Source organism: Grus americana, chromosome 5 (assembly GCF_028858705.1).
Source record: "Grus americana isolate bGruAme1 chromosome 5, bGruAme1.mat, whole genome shotgun sequence".
NCBI classification, from domain to species: Eukaryota; Metazoa; Chordata; class Aves; order Gruiformes; family Gruidae; genus Grus; species Grus americana.
In genome coordinates, this window is record NC_072856.1 from 1,468,938 (window position 1) to 1,477,855 (window position 8,918).

An 8,918-nucleotide genomic window follows, 5' to 3' on the forward strand; every position below is an offset into this window, starting at 1 on the left:
TGTGCAAGCTACCACCCAGCTTTGCGCCCCCCTGCATGTGCAATAAACTCTGCCGGGTGTGCGAGCCCTGCTCCAGCTGTGCAACCCTGCCAGTGGGTGTGCAACTCTCCATCCAGCTGTGCAGCCCCTTCTCCAGCTGTGCAGCCTTCCACCAGGTGTGCCACGCCCCTGCTGGGTGTGCAAGCCCCCCTCCCCCCAGCTGCACAACCCTGTCACCGAGTGTGCAGCCCCCCTGCTGGGTGTACAACCCTCTGATGGGGTGTGCAACACCCCTGCCACCCCTCCCCTCGTGCCTGGGGGTGCTGCAACACCCCCACGGGTGCTGCACCCGGGGAACGACGACGGTGGGATGGATCTGATCTCTGCCCCCACCACTACAGCCCCAAGGGAGGGGAAACTGAGGCACGCGAGGCCTTGGGGCAGCGCTCTCCTCCCAGGGCCCTGCCACCACCGCCCCGCAATTATCCCCAGCCACTAACAATCGGCCTCTAATCCCACCCGGGCTGGGGGCAGCCCCTGGGGTAGTTGGGGCTGTCACTCCCCAAGCGCCTGTGACATTTGTACAGCCAGCCTTTAAAACAAGCGGTTATTTGTAAGGGGGTGATTGTTCCGGGCACCGTTAGCTCACGGGGGAATTTCCTCTGTCGAAACAGCCTTAACTGGGCCCAAGGCCGGGAAAAGGCTCCAGAGGTGTAACCGTGGGAAGGATTTCTGCCGGCGGATTTACTGGGCAGCCTCAGCAACACCCAGGCTTTTGGGCTAAAGACGAGAGGCCAGTGCCTGTGGGGATGGAACAGACGTGACAACATCTCACGGGACCGATCTGGTGCTCAGCCCAGGCGACTGCGCCTACAGGCGTCTGTGCGGGCACCGGGCTGATGAAAAGGGAATACAGGGACAGTATTCGGCGGTTGGATCGGGGAGGGAACACCAGAGATCGGGGAGGGAATGCCGCAGATGGGCCAGCCGCCCCAGGAAGCCCCTGGCCCCACGACAGACACTCTCACACATCCACCTTCATCTCTCAGCATTAAATGATTTTAAAAAACTGTATAGAAATCACCACTCTCATAATTCTTTGCCTCCAGAGCCCAACGTTGGCTTCCTGACTCCACTCTCGCTTCCAGCTTCAGCGAAACCTCCTCTCCTCCCACACGTATCGCTTCCCTGCGGGCACCTTGCGGAAAAACAGGCTGTTCCCTCGGCTCATGTTGCCCTGGAAGGAGGAGACGGCCACTGCTGGTGAGTCAGGGCTGCCCCGAGCCCCGGTGCGGCCCCCCCAGGCCCCACAGGGCTCCCACACGGCTCCGGCCACTCACCTCCCTGTGCAGCTGGCTCCAGCAGTCCAGCCAGGAGGAATAGGTGGGCGCGTAGGGGAGGAGGCCCCCTGCCAGCCTGGGGAAGGGAGGGGAGACCCACAGGGAATTATTTCCACCCAGGACCAACCCAGAGGGGTAGGAGCCATCTCCTCTGCAGCCCCACGCCGGGCTGAACCCCAAAATGGCCCTTTCAAGGCTGGGCTCCCACCCCACACCTCCCCACCACCACCAAGGGATCAACCCCACAGTGAATTGGAAACCTCTTTGCCAACCAGGAGCTTTGGAAAGACGGTTTCAGGAGCTGATCCGGCACGGAGGGAGGCAGCCAGCAGCCACACAGCCCCTTCAGGCACGGGCTCGCCCTTGCCGGGGGGTAGGAGGCGGCAGCAGACTCACCCACAGTTATTGACAGCCATCAGGTTGGAGACCAGCACGAAGGGGTAGGTCAGCATGCTGGCGAAGAACTGCAAGGGAGAGCAGGGCTGCTCGGCAGCGGCACAGGAGCCCCGCAGGGATCCCCCCGCTTCCCTCCATGGGGTAAGGACAAACTCCAAAAGACCCCCAGGGACCCCCAGGAGGGAGCCCTCTCCCACAGGCTCCATGCAGGGCCAGGCTACGCGGAGACAAGGCCATGGGCGCGAGCCCGCGGGCGTGCAGGGTCACACACCACCTCCACGGAGCGTCCCTTTCCCTGCGGGCTGATCCCTCCGGAGCTGGGGGCAGCACCCGGCTCCACTCCCCAGCCCGGGCGGGATCACAGGAACACACCACCTCCCCGGGGGGAAGGAGGATTCAACTCTCTTCACCCTCCCCACACGGAGACAGCATCACACACGCGGGTGTACACACGTGGGCTGTACTCACTCCAGTGACTGCCTGCGAGTAACTCTTCATCTCAGCCATAGTTGAGACCTAGGGGAGGAGAAAAGGCACCTTGGACCCCCTCTAGAGCCATGCTGCCACCCCAAAGCTGCCACCCCTGTCCCCCAGGACCATCCCCGACCCCCTCCCCCACGCCATTGCACCGCCCACAGCCCCCTGCGCGGGGCACAGAGCCCGTACCCCATTCTCCAGCGCGTATGTGTTGATGAGGTAAGCCAGCATGTTGCAGAGCCAGAGCGAAAGGATGTCCCCGAGGAGCCGGGGGATGAGGCCGCTGAAAGAGAAGAGCCCGGGTGAGGATCCAACTCCCCGCCCCAGGAGCAGGGACGCTCAGACAAGCAGTTCCAAGAGGACGCAGGCGCAGAGGGGAGCTGCTAGAGAGACCCAAAACACCCCCAGACGGTCCTCCCGGGAAAGGGTTACTCCACCTTCACTCTGTTTTAATGTCCCCAGGTGCTGGATGACACCCACACAACCCAGGGCCGGTGACTACGAGGCAGGGGCTTGCCAGATTCCCCCCCGCCCAGGGAGGGCAGAACAGGAAACCGTGCGCCCTAGCAGTGGCACAGCGCTTCTCGAGCCCAGTGAGACGGGAGGGCAGAGCAAGGAGCAACACCCGAACGAGGCCCACACATTTTGGGGGAAAGACCCCGCTGCCCCCCTTCCCCAAGGCCCCAGTGGACGACACTCACGCGAAGAAGCCCAGGATGCCCTCTTCTCGGTAAATCGTAGTGAAGGCGCTTAGTGTCCCGCTGGGCCGAGGAGGAAGAGGAGAACATCACGGTCAGAGGAGTCCCGCGGGCAGGCAGCCCCCACTGTGGCAGCCCCGGCCCCCCCAGCCCCATACCTGTACTTGGTCTCCCGGCCGATGAACTGCACCATGCAGCGCAGGGTGATCACTGCGGGCAGAGACAGGCGGCACGGGGGTGACACAGGGGTGATGGGCACCCATCAGCTTGGTCACCAGGCCCGTGCACCGGCTGCGGGGGGGGCAGAGGCACCTACCGTGAAAGGGGTGGGTGATGAGCGTGGCGGCAGAGCGAGCGACCATCTCTCGGGAGGTCTGGGGAGAAACGGGCTGTCAGGGGGAGGGGGCCTGGGGCGGGTGTCAGGGACACAGCAGGCAGAGAGAGCCCGGTCTGGCGTCATAGCGAGCCCCTCTCACACCCGAGCAGAGCCAGCACCCTCGTCCTCCTCTTCCTCACCTCCTTGAGGACCTGCTCCAGCGAGGACACAGGCTCCTTCTTGCTGGCTCCAGGCTGGAGAGGAAAAGAGGCATCAGACAGGGAACAGCCCCCCGAAAGACACCGCTCCCTCCCCACCACCCCCGAAAGGACCTGTGGCCCCCCAGCACAGGCTCAGCAGCCCCCTCCCACCCTGCCAGAGCCCTCTGCGCCCCGAGATTCTCCCCGGGGGCAGTGCTCGATGCTGGGCTGCCTCTGCCTGCAGCCCCAGGGGCTCAGGGGAAGGAGGAAGAGACGGAGGATTCCCCGGAGGAAGCGGCCCCCGCACCTACCTCAGCCTGCTCAGCTTCCTGGTACCGCTGCGGAGGAAAGGGCAGGGTTAGCACACCGGGGGGGGGGATGGGGGGGGTCTTGCCTGCGCTGCAGGGACGCGCCAATGCCGAAGCGGCGAGACGTGGGGTGTCCACATCCCCTGCTCCCAGCAGCTGAGTCCCCCCCCACCCCGTTCCCCGGTACCTGCAGCACTTTGCTGTGCACCACGGTGCCGATGGCGCTGGAGCAGAGGCGGGGGGCGAGGCCTTTGAAGAGTCCCGCTCTTCCGTCAACCTTCACGATGTGCTTGGCTAGGGACAGCGGGGACCCGTCAGGCCACGCAGGACACGCACACACCCCCACACCCCCCCCCCCCCCCACGCAACCACCGGCCCCGCGGGACGGGGGACACGGGGGAACCACACCGCCAGGGCAGACTCACCATAAGCGAATAGACCGGGCAATTGGTAGACCTGGCGTCCGAAAACGTTCCTCCCCAGGGTGGGCGGCAGCGGCTCGTACCCCACCTGCAGCGGGGACAGGCAGCCTGCAGCCGGTACCGGGCCCGGTGCCTACCCCCCCCTGCTCTCCGTTACCTGCCCCCCTCCCTTACCTGCACCAGCACCTTCACGTACATGAGGGGCTGCGAGAGCACGGTCAGCCCCGAGCCCAGCAGCACCTGCGAGGCCGCGTCCGCCATGGTGCCGCCCCGGCGTCACGGCCCAGAAGGACACCGCCGCCGCCGCTTCCGCTCCCCGGTACTTCCGGCGCGCCTGCCGCTCGCTTCCGGCCGGAGGGGTGGTCCCCGCCGGGTCGCCATGGCAACGAGACGGGGGGGGGTTATCACTGTGGCGACGGGGCCTGAGGCGTCAATGCGGCCTAGGGGCCTGAGGCGTCGCCATGGCAACGGGGCCTGCGGCACCCACGGGGCCTGAGGCCTCGCTGTGGCCTGCAGGCCTGAGGTGACGTCACGGCGACCGGGCCTGAGGTGACATCACGGCGATGGGGCCTGTGACACCAAAGGAGCCTGCAGGGCCTGGGGCCAGCAGCTTCAGGGCAGGCCGGAGGGGTGGGGAGCGAGGAGAAGGCCAGGGGCCCTGTCCCCCACCCCGGTGCAGGGTGACCCCCCGGGGCTGTGCACTGCAGGGCCAGGCGGCGTGACAAAACCAGGCGTCACCACGCAGAGGCCCGGCCACGGCACCACCTTTAATCCCGAGCACAGGCGCAGCAGCGCCGGGTGGTGGGCGCCAAGGCCCTGCCAGGGGCGGTGAGGTGGGGACGCACCTTGTGCCTGCGGGTAGCGGCCACCTGCCCACCCCGCCGCCCACCCTGCTGCCGGGACAGCCCTGTTTTGGCTCCCAGGGCTGTGTCCTGTAAGGAATCACCGGTGACACTGGGGTGGCAGGTGGTCAGCGACAGCCGATGGCGTGACACTGTGCTTGTGCCACTGTCCGGCTGAGACCTCCCCATGGCGGCGTGGCGGCCAGCCCCTGCTCCAGCTCTGCTAGGAACGGTCACGCTGGAGCTGGCTCCGGGCTCCTCTCCTGCTGTTCTGCCTCGCCTGGAGGTGCTGAGGGGAGCCGGCTGCCTGCGGGTCCTGGAGGGCCCTGGCCTGGCCTGGGGGTCACAGAAGAGGGGTTAGACCCCCTTGGAGCCCCAGGGGTGCTGGCACCAGGCTAGGACAGCACTAGGGACAAGTGTCCACACAGGACTGTCCCCGCTAGACCAGGAGGACCATGCTCGTCGGCCCAGACTCACTGGGACGCTGGCATGGCTCTGGTAGATGGCATTTGGCCGACGCAGGGCATTCCTCGCTCTCCGGCTCCTCAGATGCTTCTTCCTCTGTTGCTCCAGCTGCACCGGACGGCAAAGCATTGCCAGGGTATCTGCACCCCGCGACACCTCACGCCTCCCCGGCACTGCATCCCTCCTGCTCCCACCCCAAAAGCGGCAGCACCCGGGGACTCACCGGCCAGGCTGGGCCATGGAGATGGGCCGGGGGCTCGTCAGACACGGAGCTGTCAGAGCCGCTGGTGCTGTGTGGGGGAGACGACTGCCTGCAACCTCCGCCGGCACCATGGGGCTCTGCAGGGCGGCGTGGCCGGGATGTACCTGGACTCGAGCTCCGAGGGGGACACGTCGCTCCAGCTGCCACCAGATCCCAGCTCCCGGCCCAGCCGCTGCCGCAGCAGCGCGTCCACCTCCGACAGGCACTGCTGGAACTGCAGAACGGAGCCAGTGTCGCCGCGGCCCCCCTATGGCACCAGCCTGGGTGCCACGGTTTGAACTGCGGCCACTGCTTCACCTTGGTGGGATCGGGGTCGCAGAAGTCGAGCAGGGTGTCGCAGAGGTGGTAGCCCAGTGACTTGAGATCCTCCACGGTGAAGTGCGAGCTCCTCCCACCTGGAGGGGACAGGGGACAACAATACAAGCGGCAGCTTCCCAACCCAGGGAACACGCGCCTGCTGACACGCCTGACACCGTCACCCGCGGCGGCCCCTCACCCAGCGTGGAGCCACCGAAGGCCGCCTCCATGGTGTAGCTGTTGGAGACGCCCATGCGCCACATGACGACCCTGCCCGTCCCCGCTTTGCTCTTCTGCACCTTAAACTTGCAGCTGGGGAAGGAGAACTGGGGCCAGACCTGGGGTCAGCATGGTGGGGGGCTGTGTCCCCCTCCCCGGCCCCACAGGGACACCATCCGCTGTCACCGCGAAGCTCAGCAAAGACACCATTCCCCGGCTCCCAAGCATCCCACCTTGTCAGGGGCGTTTTTGCTCAGCATCAGGGGGAAGACGCGCTGATGCAGCCTCAACTCGGCTCCAGCCCTGCCACCATCACAGCCGTACATGAAGACATTGTTCTTCCGGCTGTGTCCGTGGAAGTCGCAGTACAGCACCACCTCCCGCTCCGCCAGCACCCTGCGTGCATCAGGATACGGCCACCGGCACCAGGAACGGCACCATCCCACCGGCTCCCCGTATCCCCACCTCACCTCTCGACCATGGCCCGCAGGTGCCACACGCCAGGAAAGGAGCCGCAGAGCGCCGTCCCATAAGCCCTGTTGGGGTCGCGGCCCACCAGGGAGCAGCGGGAGTTGCCCACCACCACCCCGTCGGGGTTGAGCATGGGCACCACCTTGAAGACAAAGAGCCGGCGCAGGAGCCGGGCATCGGCGTGGGTGCTGAGGAGGAAGTCGAGGAAGCCCTGCATGGCCCAGGAGCTGCCACTCTCCCCGGGATGTGCACGGGCGCTCAGCACCACCGCCCGTTTGGCTGCCGTGCCGGCAGGGCTGGTGATGGTCAGCAGGTAGACGGTGTTACCGGCCAGGCTGCGGCACAGCGCCCGCACCATGCAGTACTGTGAGCGCACCGGGTCGCCCGCCACCGCCCGCAGGTAACGCTGCAGGTCAGAGTAGGTGTAGGGGTAGGAGTGGGCGAAGAAGCAGGTGTCACCGTCGTGGGGGAAGCGCATCGTCCAGGAGAGGCAGAAGGCAGTCGGCTCTTCCCCACCGCCACCCCGGTAGTAGCGGATGTTGGTCCCGACCCGGCGCCAGCCGATGCCGTGGCTCTGGGCGTCCTGCTGGGAGTAGAACAGCGGGCGCATGCCGTCGCTGTAGAGGCTCTTGGGCTTCGCTAGATTGGCGATGGTGAAGCAGTAGAGAGGGTCTCGCCGGGTGTTTTGGACGCGGAAGTAGAACCACTGGGTGTGCTTGGTGGTGTACAGGTCCGGCCGCAGCGTCAGCACGTACTCGTAGGGGCCTCTGCACAGTGGGACGGGCCACACTGCGGCTTGTGGCCCCACCGCCGCTCCCCCTCACCCCCCTGCTCCTCTCTTACACCTTGACAGCTTTCTGGAGGTTGCCGCTCTCGAAGCGGGATTCAAAGAGCAGCGTGGTGTCCTGGGGACCCTCCAAGGGGGCTGCCGGTGAGGAGAGGGGGCCCGGGGCCCCCCCGACCCGAGCGCGGGTGAAGCAGGAGCCTTGGGGTGCTGTGGGGGGAAGCGCAGAGGGACGGTGATGGGGGCTTGGCGAGACTGAGGGAGCACCCAGGGGTGCTGCCTGGTCCCCGTTACCTGGGCTGAGGTGGTAGATGACTGTGCCCTGCTCCTTGCCGAGGGGGGCTGGGGCCCACTCGTGGCCCGTGGGCTGGCAGAAGGGCTCTGGCTCAGGGGGGACCCACTCTGGGGGCGGGGGACAGAGATGGGTGCTGTGGGCATGGCTGGGGTCCAGTGCAGGGAGGGGGAGATGGCCGGAGTGCTCCCTCACCAATGTGCTCGATCGTCTCCTTGATGACTTCACACTCAACAGGCCAGCGGGGAGCGGGCAGGGATCCCTGCGCCGAGGGAAGGGCGAAGAGAGCCCGCGGCTCACCCAGGGACCTGCGGTGCCGCAGTGAGGGGACCAGCGTGTCCTGGTGGGGGGCTGGCTCCAGCACCCCAGGGGCTGCAAGGGGACCGGGAGGGGCTGGGGGGCTCCGCTGTGCTCCTGGCTCCACCGCATGGCTCCAGCAAAGGGGGGGAGCCCAGGCTAGAGGGTTGGGGTGGGGACACCCCCCAAAACCACCCACCACCCCCAAGGGAGGGACAGGGAGAGGCTCCCTTGCACTCTCCACCCCAGGACACTACTCCAGGCCCTGGGGCAGCACTGACCGCCATGCTGGGGGGGCTGCAGGGGGGGATCTCACTCACGGCTCGGCTCCTGCCCAGGACCCCGCAGGCAGCAGGGGTCGGCGCTGCCCATGCTGGGTGCCTCGGCGGCGTGTTGCTCAGAGGGACCCCCTGGGGACGCGGGGCTCTTCCGCCCACCCGTCTTCAGGCCTTGGGGACAGCACCGCTGCAGCCCAAACGGCCAGGGGCCGAGGGGCCACGTCCCTGGGGCTGGGGCTCACCTCGGAAGTAGCCGTAGTAGCGCAGGTGGCAGCGCATGAAGCTGTCATAGGGCTCAGGGACCAGCCCTCCGCCAAACCCCCCCAGCACCCCCTCCCTGAGCTGGGCAGCAGGGCGCCCTGAAGGCTGCATGGGTGCAAGATGGCCGGCACGGCCCTTCTCCGTCCCGGCAGCGCCAGGAACTCGGGACGCGGTTGCTGAGCAACCAGCCAGCGCTGGGGAGGGACAGGGCGGTCCCGGAGCGGAGCTGGGAAATGAGCCAGAAGGATTTTGTTATCCTGACAGATGCCCCAGGACACAAAGGGCCCCCCACAGCGCCAGCCCCAGCCAGGGCC

General features: G+C 66.8%; 2 protein-coding genes across 2 annotated transcripts; both read right to left on the reverse strand.

Moving 5' to 3' along the window:
- Positions 1-1,016: 1,016 nt before the first annotated feature.
- Positions 1,017-4,511, reverse strand: MTCH2 (mitochondrial carrier 2). The gene is made up of 13 exons (XM_054828197.1): positions 4,311-4,511; positions 4,140-4,224; positions 3,902-4,008; positions 3,718-3,744; positions 3,407-3,460; positions 3,207-3,264; positions 3,049-3,100; positions 2,894-2,953; positions 2,382-2,475; positions 2,184-2,231; positions 1,716-1,783; positions 1,320-1,395; positions 1,017-1,216 (listed from the first exon to the last, which is right to left on the reverse strand). The coding sequence occupies exons 1-13, from the start codon at positions 4,395-4,397 to the stop codon at positions 1,130-1,132; spliced, it is 903 nt and encodes a 300-aa protein (XP_054684172.1). The 5' UTR covers positions 4,398-4,511; the 3' UTR covers positions 1,017-1,129.
- A 157-nt stretch (positions 4,512-4,668) lies between these two features.
- Positions 4,669-8,732, reverse strand: AGBL2 (AGBL carboxypeptidase 2). The gene is given in 13 exon segments (XM_054828142.1): positions 4,669-5,314; positions 5,456-5,551; positions 5,667-5,733; positions 5,810-5,919; positions 6,003-6,148; positions 6,151-6,328; positions 6,455-6,617; positions 6,692-7,459; positions 7,536-7,686; positions 7,771-7,878; positions 7,964-8,140; positions 8,386-8,514; positions 8,586-8,732. Coding segments are annotated over 13 exon segments (2,634 nt in total). The 5' UTR covers positions 8,716-8,732; the 3' UTR covers positions 4,669-4,903.
- Between the last annotated feature and the right edge of the window lie 186 nt (positions 8,733-8,918).

What these genes read in the sequence shown, in the direction of transcription:
- MTCH2 (XM_054828197.1), bottom strand. Translation starts at nt 4,397, where the DNA reads ATGGCGGACGCGGCCTCGCAGGTGCTGCTGGGCTCGGGGCTGACCGTG. An exon ending in GCCCGGTCTATTCGCTTATG is followed by an intron (nt 4,009 to 4,139) that starts GTGAGTCTGCCC and finishes CGCTGTCCCTAG; the next exon opens with CCAAGCACATCGTGAAGGTT. An exon ending in GGCATCCTGGGCTTCTTCGC is followed by an intron (nt 2,476 to 2,893) that starts GTGAGTGTCGTC and finishes CTTCTCTTTCAG; the next exon opens with CGGCCTCATCCCCCGGCTCC.